This window comes from Phodopus roborovskii, unplaced genomic scaffold, assembly GCF_943737965.1.
Source record: "Phodopus roborovskii unplaced genomic scaffold, PHOROB, whole genome shotgun sequence".
Taxonomy (NCBI): Eukaryota; Metazoa; Chordata; class Mammalia; order Rodentia; family Cricetidae; genus Phodopus; species Phodopus roborovskii.
In genome coordinates this window covers 4,458,936-4,473,622 of record NW_026126618.1, presented here as the reverse complement: position 1 = coordinate 4,473,622, position 14,687 = coordinate 4,458,936, and the positions used below count along the sequence as shown (strand labels likewise).

Sequence of the window (14,687 nt, the reverse complement as noted above, 5' to 3'; positions counted from 1 at the left end):
ACAGAGTCAGTAGAGAAACCTTCTCAGAGAAACCCTCTCTTGAAGAAAAAGAAAAGTTTCAAAATGCTTGAAACAATACCAGACACATCTTAATTATTGTAATCATGGATGTCGTTATTAAATGCTATAAAATGGGAAAAATAGCATGAATTTTTTTGATGGTAAGTTTTTATTGGCTTTCTGTTTAAAGACCCCCTCTCTGGCTGCCTCGTCTGTGAATATCTGTAACCCCAGCACTCAAGAGACAGGAAGAAGAAAGTGAGTATGAGGACAGTGTAGACTACATAAGGAGGCCCTTCCTTCTAAAATTAAAAACAAAATTCCACAACAATCAAAACCTCCAAACAAAACGAAGAAAAGTGGTTTGTGCATTACACACCAGTGCCGGGCGGTTAGAAAACAAATGGACCTAAAAACCTTAAATGTATGTTATCCATTCATTCGATTGTTGTGTGTGCATTTGTCTATGGGAAACCACACAAAGCCATTCAGAGCATCCTCCTTTCCAGGCTGTTGGCGCTTCCCTCGCCCTCTAGGGGCCGCTGTGCTTCCGGAAAGCATGCAGGTGGCTTGGTTGCCAGGAGGCCGTTGCCTGGCAACCGCGTGTACACCAGTCCCTAGCTTGCCGCCTCTGGCAGACATGGCGACCTCCAGCACCTCCTCCAGCTCTTCCTCGGAGTCCCGGGACTCTGGCGCATCGGTGTCGCCGGTGCAGCTGCCTCCAACGCCTCCGCCGACCTCCACTGCGATTCTCAAATCGCCCACAGAGTCCAAATCTAGCTCGTCCAAAACGTCGCCCTGGTCCGGCTCCGAGGAGTCGCTGCCCGCTGCCGCCTTCTACGGGCCTCTGGACGCTAAAAACCCGCTCCTGGCCTCCTGCGACAAGGAGATCCGGGAGCTGCTGGGCTTCATGAAGAAGAAGAAGGCTCTGGCCATCTCGGAGGAACAGAAGCACGAATTCCATCGGAGATGGTAAGCTGAGGCAGGGCGCGGGGAGGGCGCCACCAGGACAGGGGCGTGGCCCTGGACTTTCCTCTCTATTCCAGCCCTTAGCTCTCCCATGGTTCAGGTCAAAATAAAATATCTGCACAGAAGCCCTTCCTGACTCCGGGCTCGGTCTCACTGTCTTCTCGTGGCCTCTCCTGGCTCACTCATGGGTCGCAAAACAGGACAAAAGTAGACTAAAGACCAACTCTGAGATTGCTCAGGTCCTTGAAGTTGGTCTATCGTGTTGTGAAAGTATTCATTTATTCTTTTTATATTCCCGTAGGATTGCAGGAACTTCTTTTTCCTCTTGATTCTATGGCTCATTCTGATCGTCGGGTTGCTTTTGGTTTGTTTCTGTCTCCAATTTATTTCTGTGAACTGAAAACGACACTTTTGTTAATGTTACTATCTTTTCTAACACATCCCAAAATGAGTAGTCATTGATATAGGCAAGCGGCAAAGAATACCAGACTGGTGAATAATTTTAACTTACATATTTTCATCATGAATTTAGCATGGGTACGCAGACTTAACTTACATTTATTATTCGTTCGAACATCCTAAACGATTTGTTAAGCACCTAGTATACATCTTTGAAAGGTACTTCCTTCAAAACTAGGAAAGCATCAAGTTAACAATAGACCCCTTGCCCCAAGTCATTATTTCCATGAGTATATAGCCCCATACTCAAACAACATTCTCCTGTGGTCAAACGCTGTAAAAATCTTAAATGGAAAGTTCCAGAAACAAATGGTTGACATTGTTTACATCCCTCTGAGCAGCCGGATGAAATCTTCCTCTGCCCTGCTGTTCCACCCAGGATTGGAAACATCCCTTTCTCCAGCACTATAGTCCTTCTTGGCCCTGTTGTTACCAGCTCGGCAGTCATGGTAACTCAAGATGTGTGTTAAAGTGACTCTTATTTTGTTTAATAACCACCATGAAGTGCAAATGTAATGATGCTGGAGGTACTGGTGTGCCAAGGAGAGGGCGTAAATTCCTTTTGTAAATGAAAGATATGTTTCACTAAGGAAAAGAAAAAACTGCGTGGTCTGGTGGCCAAGATCCCCAGCACAGTTTAGGAGACTTGAGAGACACCATATTTGAATAACTTTTATACAGTTTGTTATACTTCTTCCAACATAGTACAGCTCCCCCTACCCCTTCTGAGACAGGGTTTCTCTGGGTAGCCTTGGCTGTGCTGGATCTCACTCTGTAGACCAGGCTGGCCTCACAGAGATCCACCTGCCTCTGCCTTCTGATTGCTGGGATTAAAGGTGTGTACCATCATCACCCCAGCTAGCTCAACTCTTAGTGTGCCTAAAATCCATAAGGAAAGCTTTGACATGACCTGGTATGATTGCTAATCTTGGTTGTCACCTCAACATTCCTGGGAAGAAGGCACCTTGTGGCATGTCTATGGGACATTTTATTGATTATGGCAAGGCCCAGGCTACCCTGGGCAGTGCTATGTTTGGGCAGGTGTCCCTGGCACCAGGGGAAACAAGTCAGTAAGCAGGGTTCCTCCATGGCCTCTGCTTCAGTTCCTGCATCCAACCTGCTTTGAGATCCTGCCCTGGTTTCCATCAATCATGGACTATAACTCACAAGATGCAATAAACCCTTTGCCTCCCAATTACTTTTGGTCATGGTGATTATTGCCACAACAGAAAGCAAACTAGAACATTGTGTGTGTGTGTGTGTGTGTGCGCGCACGCGTGCACACATGCAAGAGTGTGTAAGAAAATATAGTATATATAATGTACAGTGTTAATTGTCTCTTCCTGCAACTATAAGGGCTCTTACATTGCACCCGCTGACAGTAGGGAAGAACCACAGGAGAGACATTTTACCAGGAGAGAAGTGTAAGTCAGGGGATGGGACTGAGGGGTAACTGATGGGTGCTGCAATTGGATATGGGGTGGCAGGGGGATGGATGGAGCAAAACAGGAAAAGTGGCCCGGTTTTCTCTTTTAAGGAAGCCAAGGAGGAAGCTGGACATGGTAGCACACACCTTTAATTCCAGCAGAGGCAGGAGGCAGAGGCAGGAGGAGGCAGGAGGAGGCAGGAGGAGGAGGCAGGAGGAGGCAGGAGGAGGCAGGAGGAGGCAGGAGGAGGCAGGAGGAGGCAGGAGGAGGCAGGAGGAGGCAGGAGGAGGCAGGAGGAGGCAGGAGGAGGCAGGAGGAGGCAGGAGGAGGCAGAGGCAGGAGGAGGCAGGAGGATCTGGGAGTGCAAGTTCCAGGACAGCCAAAGCTTCACAGAGAAATCCGGTCTCAATGTCCCCCATCCCCCACAATGTCGACAAGGTGTGGAGATAATGTGTTAGGATATCTTTGTAGAGTGGGCTGCACGGGGACGATGGCAAGTGTGAAGAAGCTGGGATCGCATTCTGAAAGTGGGAAGAGCAGGTTTAGGGAGGAGGGAGTAAGATGCAGAATTTAGTTTTACATGTAGTGGGATTGTAACTCAACGTCCAGGCAGGGCTGGAGGTTAGAAGAGAAGCACTTTTGGGATTATCAGTCCATCCATGATGTTTGCACTGTGATGCTTGATGGACTAGCCAAGGGAGTGAGTGCAGGTGAAGAGGGCGAAGGGCAGAACAGAGGGATGTTCCAACACAGAGACCCATAGCACCGCACCTGCCCAGACTAAGAGGCCAGGGAGAGAGGAGGAGAACCAGGAAGTAGCTGGTGCTCAGAAAAGCAAGGCGAGAAAGTGATTTGAGGGGAAGGAAGAATCGACTGTTACATACCCTGCTGATGGGCAGGAGGAGAACCAAGAGCTGACCAAGGAGTGAGGACAAATAAGAGAACATAAAATAAAGGCTTTTGCTGGGCATGGTGTTGCATACCTATCATCCCAGAATTTGTAGGGTTGAGTTGGAGGTGCCTGCATTCCAGGCTAGCTGAGTGATGCCCTGTCTAAAGAGAAACCGAGGAGAACATGGTGCACACCCAGCCTCGATCCGAGTACACTGTGTTGGAATGGTTTCCAATTGTACATCCTTCTCGAATTTCCACTGCCATCATTCCAGTCTTTTGCCTCCACTCTGTCTCAAATAGCCTTCATGTGTTCTCTGCAAAGTTATCATCTGCTCTTAGCTAAAGTCTTTGATTGTCATTGCTCCAGAACGCAATTAAGGGGCCTCCATTGTTCTCCAGCGTTGGAGGATCTGGCCCAGCCTTGCCCTTGTCCGTTTCCTTGGGACTAGCTTCAGAAACACTCTGCGTTCTTGCTCCAGAGGTTAATTTGTTGTTTTCTCTGTCTGGGAGGTTTTTCTTCCAGATTTCTGGCAATCTGGCTTGCTCTCCTCTTTTCATGTTTCTGCCAATCATCACTATCCAAGCCAGGCTTTTTCTGCCTACTTCAGGTTCACCTGTCAGATGGTATTTTATTTAACTTTTTTGTGTTCTTGCCTATTGTCTGTCTCCTTTATTAAAACATAAGCTTCCTGGGGAGCTTGGGATAACTTTTCTTTCTTTCTTCATCACTCCATCTCTAGGTGCTAGCCTAGAGATTAGAGCATAGGAAACACCCAACAAATATTCGATATTGCAGGACTATATTATCTTGTATGCTGCCAACTTTGAAAACAGATTTATTTATTTTTATAGCACGTGTAAGGGTGTTTGGCCTGCATGTATGTTAAAGTAGGTGGCATTCTGGCAGAGGCCCAAGGGAGCTCAGTGGCAGCTTGCTTTGGAATGAGGGGTCATGGCATGGTGACATGAGAAGACTCTGAGAGAGACAGAGGGCAGCAAGCATAGCGGAAGATCCTCGGCGGGAAAGAACCAAGCACTCTGAAGGAATAAGAGAGAAGTCCTTTCGGCTCCAACATGGGAAGTGCAGGTCCAATGGCAGATGGTGTGAGAGGGAGCACGGGGCTGTAGGAGGCTGTAGAGGTCCTTTCTGGTAAAGGATTGCATTACATAATTTTTGTTTGAAAATACTGCTTGGGTGATCATGTCCAAATGGAACAGGAGTTACCATAATGGGGAACCGGTTAGGAACCCAGGAGGCAGGAGTTGCTTTTATAACACATTTGACAGATGGTTGTTCTTGAAATCAAAGCTTTTGTTTTTCTTCTCCTAACTATGGGAATTTCCACGAGCATAAACATTTATAGTCCCCAAAATATAATTTTGACTATATGAACAGTGCCGTTATATAAAGTGTGGTCTCTTTAAAAATGTGCTTTTGTTATTAGCACTACATAGTTTGCTTATACTGTGAGAATCTTTTTAGGACATCCAGAATGTCTCCTAGCCATCGTAGCCAGCCAGCAGTATAACACGTTAGCCTGCTATTCTTAAAGCTGCTTAAGGCGGTCCCTGTCTGCGATGCTAACCCTTGGGAGGCTGACTTAGGCGGACTGTTGTGAACGTGAGCTCAGCCTGGACTAACATACTATGCTTCAGGCCACCCTGGGCTTGCTGTAGTATTATGTAAGCCATTTCTAATGAGCAGCATTCCTGAACTTCAGATTCTGTAAAGAGAAAAGAAAAACCCTCTTGTTATGTAACCCCAATTGACTTAATTAAAGCTGGTATTCTGCTTCTATGAGTAACGAACCCAGTGATCGTATCATCGGTAAGGCTCGGATGAATTAACTGTTTTATGTGCAGGGTTGAAGGGTTCTGGCCCAACGGGGTAGATTTCTTGAGCGTATTCCATCTAAATACCCTGGAATTTCAGGGGCAGTAAGTGAACTATGAAATGAACAAAGACAATGTCTTTCTTTCCTCATGGTTTCTATTCACCACCCTATTCATTTGTCTTTGTCATTTATTGTGGGCACATGTATGTATTTTTGTATCTCAAACATTGTTCGGTACATAAAGACAGGAATGCTTAACCCCCTTTCCTTAACTGGGAACTCAGTCAGTGTCACTTAATTATCTTAATGAGTCAGTTGATCAGTATCTGTAGACCTTGTCTCATGAATGTGTATAAGTGGTAGAAACCAATCTCCAGTTCTGTTTTTGGTTTCCTGTGTTGCCCTGGCTGTCCTGGAACTCGCTCTGTAGACCAGGCTGGCCTTGAACTCATGCAGATCCATCTGCCTCTGCCCCCCCGAGTGTTGGGATTAAAGGCGTGTGCCACTACTGCCTGATCAGTCTTTGTTACCTGTATTCCTCAGTTCATGCTGCCTTAACAAGATACCACAGAATTTCATGTTCACATAGTTCTGAAGACTTCAGGTTCCAGGATAGGACCTGGCCAGGGCTGTTTTCCTGGCCAACTGCTCTGCCCTCTTAGAGCACTTTCTCTGTAGAAGCCTGGGGGAAGAGAATGAACGAGCACACATTCTTGGAGTCTCTTCTGGTAAGGACATTAATTCCATCAGATCAAGTTCTACTGCATGGCCTTAATTGCTCCCTCAGACATCCAGTTTCCAGTGCAGCTGCCTTAGGGTCAGGACTTCAGCAGCGTGTTCTGGTGGGAAGGATGCATTCTGTTTGCAACACTGTCTTTATCTAGAAATTTAGAAGACAGGATTGGACAGTTTTAAGGGGGAATTTGAATTTCTTTTTTATCCGGGAGGCACTCATAACATTTGAGAAAAAGAGAAGAAGTCAGTGTTAACTCAATGAATGAATAAAATTAACAATGATTTACTGCCCTGTTCATTTTTATAATAGTCATGGTTTGTTTTTGTTTTATGTGGTGGAAGGAAGCATAACCCTAAATGGTTTTAAGTTCTTCATGGAAAAGAATAAAATAAAAGCAAGAGCTTCCTCTGTCTCCTTTTCCCTCCCTTCCTCTTTCCTTTACACTCCTCTTGATTACTGTGGCAGCTAGTGTGAGTTACCAACTTGACAGGATCTAGAATTGCTCAGGAGACAAGCCCCCGGCACACCCATGAGGACTTCTCGAAGTTAGGTTACCCTGTTGTAGGGTGCCATCTTGATCTGTGTGACTGAGGTGGGAAGACCTACACACAATGGTGGTTCCATCCCCTGAGTTAGCATCTCAGACTGCATGGAATGGAGAAATCAAGGCAAGCATGAACTCTTGACTGGGGAAATAACACAACCAGCTGCTTCAGGCTTTTGCCTCGACTTCCCTACCACAATGGGACCCATACCTTGACTTGTGAGGCAGAAGGAACTGTTTCTCCCTTGTTTTTGTCAGAATGTTTTTTTTTTGTTTTTGTTTTTGTTTTTGTTTTTGTTTTTTGTTTTTTTAATCACAGCAACAGGAGAAGCCAAGACAAGAGGAGTAAAGCAAGAAGTGAATATCATCCTTGAAGCCCTTGTCTGTGGGGATGCTGTTTCCTGTCTTAGGGTTGTTGCAGACATGAGATGAAGCAAAGAAAAAATAATTCAGAATAGCCAACACAATACTGCAGAATGAAATTGGAGGATAGTTAAGAGTGTGGTGGCCCATGCCTGTAATTCTGTCATGCTGGAGGGTGTGACACCAGGGTATTGAGTTCAAGGTTGACCAGAGCTCCATAGTGAGCTCCTGTCTCACCAGCAGCAAACAAAATCCAAAGAAACAAAGCTGCAGACCGATCCTACACAGTCTCTGGATTTATAGACTGCTGTAGTAATCTAGGTACTAGTAATCTAGTATGAGATTGGTGACATATGGACAAATCAATTGTGAGGAACAAACAACCCAGAAATATAGTCTGTAGTTTGACAAAGAAACAGAAACAAGACAGAATGGTGCTGGAAATGCGTAGTGATATCTAGTTTGTACTCAAATAAAGCTTTCCTGAAGATCAGAGGGCAGAGCTAGCCACCAGTTAACCATAGAGGTCTGGAGGTCTGTATAGACAGGACGTGAGATGGCTGGGCGGAGAGAGGAAGTGATAAAGTGTGTGTGTGTGGGGGGGGGGAGATGGAGCTCATTCTTGTTTTGGCTGGGAATTTGAGGAGGTAAAGGTGTGGCTGTGTCTTGCTCCTTTGTCTCTCTGAACGTTCAGCTTTCACCCCCTAATATCTGACTCTAGGCATTTATTATTAAGAACCATTAGAACTCATGCTACAGAAATACTACGTGCAAGAAAATGAACTTACAGATTTTACATCCTTCATGGAAATCAACTCCAAGGACCACTTTCCTTAAATGTAATACTCAAAATGGTATAATTCCTAAGAGAAAATCTGGGTGACTTTGGATTTGGGAATTATGTTTTTTTACACAACTCCAAATACATGGCCCATGAAAGAAATAATCAACAAGCTTAATTTCATCAAAAGATTTCTGTTCTGTAAACTTAACTAACACTTGCAGAAGTCATATTCGATAAAGACTGTTGTCCACAGTATATAATGGACTCTTAAAGATCAATGATAAGGAAGAAATTCCAACCTGTTTTTAAAAATTGGCCGAATATCCAACAGACATCTCACCAAAGAGGTATACACAGATGGACAATGAATACAAGAAGATGATCCACATGCAACAACATCCGGGAACTGCTAATTCAAACAACTCTGAGATCGCCTACACACTGACTACAAGGCGAGAATCCAAGACTCTGACAACTCCGAATGTTGATGAAGGAGCATCAGAGGTTCCATGCTGGAGGGGATGCAGGATGGCAGGGGCAGCCTTGTGAAAGACAGGTGATGCTTTCTCACAAAGCTAAGTACACCCTTTAGAATGCGACCTAGTAATTGTGACTCTTGGCACTTACCCAAAGGAAGATTATGAGATTATGTCCACACAAAACCTTGCATATGAGTACTCATAGTGTGTGTGTGTGTGTGTGTGTGTGTGTGTGTGTGTGTGTGTGTGTGTATGCAGAGGCCAGAATTCAACCTTGGATGTCCTTCATCAAGAGCTATCCTTTGTTTTTGAGACAGGGTCTCTCACTGGAATCTGGGTCTTACAAATTAGGATAGGTGACTGGCCCATGAATCCCAGGAATCCTCCTGCCTCTGCTTCCCCAGTGCAGAGTTATAAGCATGTGCCACAGGACCTGGCTATTTACATGGGTTCCAAGACTCCCAACTCAGGTCCCTCATGCTTGTATTAACTGAGCTGTCTCCCCAGCCCCAGAGATGTATAGCCACTCACTTCATCTATAGTTGTTAAAACTTGTAAGCAGCCAAGACATTTTTTTAAACAAGGTTAGCACAAAATAAATAAATGACAATATTATCAGCTCATGTAATGTTAGTCTGTATAAAGAATAGACTGGCGAACCAAGGAAAGGCAAAGAGGAACTTAGATGCGTATCTCCAGATGAAAGAGGGCAGTCTGAAAAGGCACAGTACCATGTGGTATTCTCGGAGGAAAGTCATGGAGACTGTAAAAGGATCCGTGATGGCAACGACTAGGGAAGAGGGGAGAAACATACTGAGGGAACACAGAAGGCTTTCAAGACAGTGAGACTTATAACAGTGCCGATATGTGTGGTTACACATTTGTCAAAGGTCCATCAATCCTGGCAGAAACAATGGACTTCATCAATCAACACTGGATGTCAGTGTCAGCTCCATCAATTGTGCTGTGATTCTGTGACAGAGGAGGAGCCGAAACAAAGCTACATCAAGATTAATGTGTGAGGGGCCCGGAGAGATGCCCCAGTGGTCAAAGGAACATCCTGCTCTTGGAGAGCGCTTGGGTTCAGTCCTGAGCACCCAAAGGGTGCCTCACAACCACCCTTAGCTCCGGTTTCAGGTGATCCGATGCCCTCTTCTGGCTTGCTTAGGTACTGAAGGCACATGGAATGCACACAGACAGGTAAGGCAAATGCACTCATACATATTTAAAAAAAAAAAAAAAGAGTTAAGGACAGAAAGAAGTTGGTTTGCAGAGGAGCTCTGGAAGTCCTGACATCATCCAAGGAGCAGAGCATGCAAAGGAAATGCAAACGAGACAGAGACAGAGAGAGAAAGAGAGAGAGAGAGAGAGAGAGAGAGCAGGAGAGAAGGGCACAAGAACACCATATGGCTCTTCCTTCAGCTCTCTTCCTTTCTTGGGAGTGCTTGTTCCTTAATTAATAATCCTTTATTAATAATAAAATGATAATAATTTTCCTTAGTTAACAATCAGTCCATTCCTATTCCATGCCTAACTTAAAAGGCATGACTTTTTCTCCATCTTCTGATAGCTGCTGGGATTTTTTTTTTTTTTTTTAAACCCAGCCTCTGTTATGTTCTTTTCTTCAAGTCTAATAAAATTGTCTGTGGTCTTCTTTCCGAGTTCAATTTCTAAGATCTTTCTTGAAACAAAGAACCCCGGAAGGGAACGTCAGTTTTCCCTACTTTTGGAATCAATATGGTGGTTGTTATTTATAGTGTGCGAGATACATAACAAAACCCACTTTAAGAGTTTTGTCAGGAAAGAGTGGGGAGAGGGGATGTCTGGAAGAAATGTGGGTCAGACGTGTCTGCTTTAAAGGTCACATAGTGAATGATGCACATGGGGGCTTATGTAGCCACGCACATGCATGGATTACGTGACCACGCGGCACACGCGGCGCATACAGAAAGCCCTGGGATGTCCAGGCATTTTGCCTGAATGCTGATGGCTCATGCTCAGCCTAGAGCGGAAATGCTAACACCTGGGATGACTGAGCATTTTTGCTTGAATGCTGACGTAGGTGACCGTGGGACCCCGGAAACGACAATGGCAACAGTTGTGGATACCGATAGAGAGGGCATGGCTTGTTCTTGCTCTAAAAGAAAAAGTTTTTTAAAAGTGCGTATGAAGGCACATGTTAGCTATAATAACATTAGCTATTATAGCTGTAAGTCATAGTAGAAAGACTCAGCACAGGGCAGGTATTAAAGGGTGTTTGCTAATTAACTGAGGTTGACTCTGAAGATGTTTTACTTTACGATTCTCTCTTTCAGTGCTACCACTCTGTTTAATATCTGGACCAAATACGCCCCCCGGCTGCCACTGGACTATTACAACGAGAAGCTTCTGAACGTTGGAGACAGCCTTTGTCAAATGAAAGTAAGTGGTTTGAAGGCAGAGCCAGCTGGAAACAAACTCCTTCGGCTGTTCGGTATTTGGCCTCATACTTTTCCTAGTCTTCATGTTTGAAAATGATACATGAATGGATAAAAGTTGTAATGAGGTACAGTAACAATCCTAACAACCATGGAGTTTGCCTTTGAATTTGGTATTTGAAATTCTCTAGGAACCAGAGGCAGCCGGGGATTGGGGGGTGGGGCAGCTCAGCTCCCTTAACTGAGGGTGTGGTAGGCCCACACCGGGAAGTGCTGAGTCATCTTTTCCTACCTTACACAAAGGAGACCAGAAGCTACTTCCTGTTGGTTTCCCACTCAGCTGACATCCTTGCCTGGGCAGCCCTCGTGGCTACTGGCCTGGCCATTCAGTGTTCTAGGTTCTTTTGAGTATCTGGCTACTCAGCGGCTGCTCAGCATTATATTAGAAACTGAGCATGTGCTGTAATGTTAGTTCTATATCAGGGTCTACGATGCTTGAATGTCATGGACCTGAACTTGACTTGATAAGACCATGCCATGGCTTGGCTTTCAGTTCATGACCTTGTAAGTTTAACACCCCCCACCCCCCACCCCTACCCAGCTCTGGCTTAAGTCCAAATATAGCAAATTTTGTTCATTGTTGGACAAGGAGTTATTCTGTGCACTGGAATTTTAAGTCAGGCGTGGGCAGTGTTAGGGCCTTCTTAATTTTCAGTTTCTCAGCTTGGTTTTCTTCCTGCATTTCTATTTCTTGGACTTTAGTCTGTGTTCTGGGAGATGGATTTACCAACTAGAGGGGAAGGTGTAGAAAGGCTTCTATTCTGAGACACCATCAACACAAAAATACAACTCTTAGCTCAAAAGGGAATCAGAATCGCCAAATATGAGTGACGGTGGTCCCAGAAAACAGGTTCAGGTCACTGCAAATTGCTTGTCCAGTGTGGTTAACAGTTCCATGAAGTTTGTGTAGTCATTTACGACTTTCTAGTCATAAATCAAGATGCTTTTCAAATACATTGGTAGAAACATCCGGCAGACCCGTCATAGCAAATTGGGGAATCTCTGCTGTCTCAGATACTATCTGATGACATAGTTAGCCTTTTGGTTGGTGGCAGTTGTAACAACCTGCTAAATTAACATTTTCTAAGAATTTTTACCTGGTAGTCAAGTCATGAGGATTAAACAGAGATAGGCAGGGAATGCTTTAAAGAGGCTAAAAGGTAGCCCAAGACAAATTGTAATTAGACTCCGGACCTGCAACATTCCAGTCTCTCCTCAATTACCCCAGTTCTAATCAGCTATCTGCCTTCCAGAAGGTTCAGTCTAAAATGCCTTTCTTTTCACCCACAGAACTAAGATCTGGCTTCCTCTGCCTAAATTAATGATAGCCTTAGCTCCACATGTATGCACCATGGCTCCCACAACACTTGAAAACACAAGGTTTTGGGGGGGGGGGTGATCTAGGTGAGTCCCAGTTCTGTGTAGTGGAGTGACAGTTGACACTTTCTAAAATCTTGGTAGCTCTAGGCCTGAGAGGTCAGCATTATCTGGGATAGATGGATAGTCTGGGAGCCGCAGGTGGGTGTGGAGGATGTTGGTAGAGGGAGGAGGAAGCATGTTGAACACCGAGGCAGTGAGTTGGCGATGTAGCTAAGAATGCCCGATGCTTCTGATAGACAAACCTGGGCAGGGCATTTACGGTTGGATGAGAGGAGTCAGAAAAGATGTAGCTATTTTTCCCTGACGGGAAGTTGGTCACTGTCAGTGTTTATAATCTTGAAAATGAATGAACTGTTATTGCTGTTAAGTTCTAGACGGTATTAATATTTTAGTTATAGTCTAGATAACCCTGTGGAATGCTGTTGTTTTGAACACATTTGGGTGTACTGTAAGTTGGAATAGGAAAGATTCAAAATTAACCAGTGAGGAAGTAAAAAGGAAGTCGATGGTAACAAGAACAAAGCAATGTTTGCCGGTGGATACCCCTCAAGGGGCTAGGCGAGGAGGTGAGTCAGAGCCAGGCCAGTGGCTTTTCATGGAGACAGGACTGTGGAGGAAGAGGCTGTAGGAGGATTGCAAAGCGCTCAACTTTACACTACTACTCATGTTCCCTACTGACACTTTCTAGGCCAACCATCCCATGTGGGTGATAGAAACAAAGTCCCTGACCCTGACTGTAGCAAAGGCTCCTCACTCTTGAATTGAGCATGTGGGCTGCCATGACCAGACAAAGTTGGATTTCAGAACATAGATTCTGAGTCTGTGAGATGCTAAGGGTGTTGTCACATTTAGAACAAATATGCATATTCTCGTCACGGTGGTCACAGTGGTCCCATATCCCAGTGGGCTTGTTCTGAGAATTCAACACAGTAATACCCATGTGTATGCACAGAGGCATGCTTAGAAAATGGTGCTGGTCATCTGGTAGTTGTAGGGCTTGGTGTATAGAGAAATGGATGCCTGGTACACAACGGTAACATTAAGTTTTCAATAAAAAGCAGTAATGACATGCTTTGATATGATTAAGGATGCAGTGACTGTCACTCAATCTTAAGACTGCATTTTGAAACTGTAACGGAGCCCTCTTTGACTTTAGGAATACAAACTGGCACTTCTGCAGTGCTATGGGAGGTATCTCCAGCAGTTCGCTGATTTTGATGAGCATAAAGAAGATGTGAATGAGTTCAAGACGGTCTTTTTCCCAAAAGGCTTTGGAGATGAGACTGCTGAGCTTACGGTAAGATGGGAGAAGTAGCTAAGAGCAGCTCCTGGCTTGTCGCGTTGTCAGTGTAGCCTTTGGCTGACTGTATCTGGATGCCGTTCATACCTAGTATATAGCGTCTGCCTGTACCCTGTAAGTTGTTTGCTACATGCTTTGAGAGCTGTGGAGATTGTGTCAATAGAAGCATGAGTTCATCTTGCAGGCAACGCTGTTGCCATGATGACTAATACTTGTAGGCACATTCATTTACAGAGTTTTGGAAAACATACTGTTTCCTTGCAACATATGCTAGATAGATCTTGTTATTGCTCTATCTTTCAGATGAGAAAAACAAAGCTTATTACATAGGTATTGTTAAAATAAAAATGCCCCTTGAGTGCAAACATAGATTTATTTTGATAAGAAATTTTCAGCTATATTTTTATTATACCAGTGTTACTGTATTAATTGGTAGCATTAATTTACTAGTCGAGTCCCCCGAAGCTTCACAACTGTGCGTGGGACTCTGGGAGATAAAGGAATCCATGATAAGAGGGTGGGGCTGTGGGAAACACTCACCTTTACCCTTCTTGAGAGTCTCAATGACTGGCCTTGTTGCCTCCCTTTCCAAATACCTACGGTGTCTTCACAGGGACAAAAATGCATTTCGACAGCAATTAAGAAAATCATGCCAAAGTGAACTTTGTGTCAGGTGACCTCCAAATGCACTGTATGAATTATCAGCATACCCTCACTGCCTAAGAGGTGGCACCATTTTGCCTTTTTACCGATAAGAGAAACAAGATTACTAGAGGTTAAGAAACCAGCCCAGGGACTGAAGAGCCGCCTCTGTGGCTAAGAGTGCTTGCTGCTCTTATAGAGGATCTGAGTTTGGTTCCCAGCACTCACATTCACAGCAGCCTGCAACTCCAGGGTATCTGATGGTCTCTCCTGGACTTAGCGACCATGGCAGACAGCTGAAGCATCCCTAATGTTGTCGGTGACTGGAACACTTTGCCTCTGCCAAGGGCTGTTTCTTTCCTTGAAATAGTGGGAGCCAATCAACATTTGCTGAAAGC

General features: G+C 44.8%; 1 protein-coding gene across 1 annotated transcript in view; it reads left to right on the top strand.

Annotated features, from left to right (window-relative positions):
• The first annotated feature begins 495 nt into the window (after positions 1-495).
• The window catches only part of Cfap54 (cilia and flagella associated protein 54), a 244,454-nt gene continuing 230,262 nt past the window's right edge, over positions 496-14,687 (top strand). Inside the window, exons 1-3 of the mRNA XM_051206281.1 lie at positions 496-972; positions 10,806-10,911; positions 13,504-13,644. Of these exons, the coding sequence (XP_051062238.1) occupies positions 560-972; positions 10,806-10,911; positions 13,504-13,644 (660 nt within the window). The 5' untranslated portion in view covers positions 496-559. The remainder of the gene's footprint in view (positions 973-10,805; positions 10,912-13,503; positions 13,645-14,687) is intronic.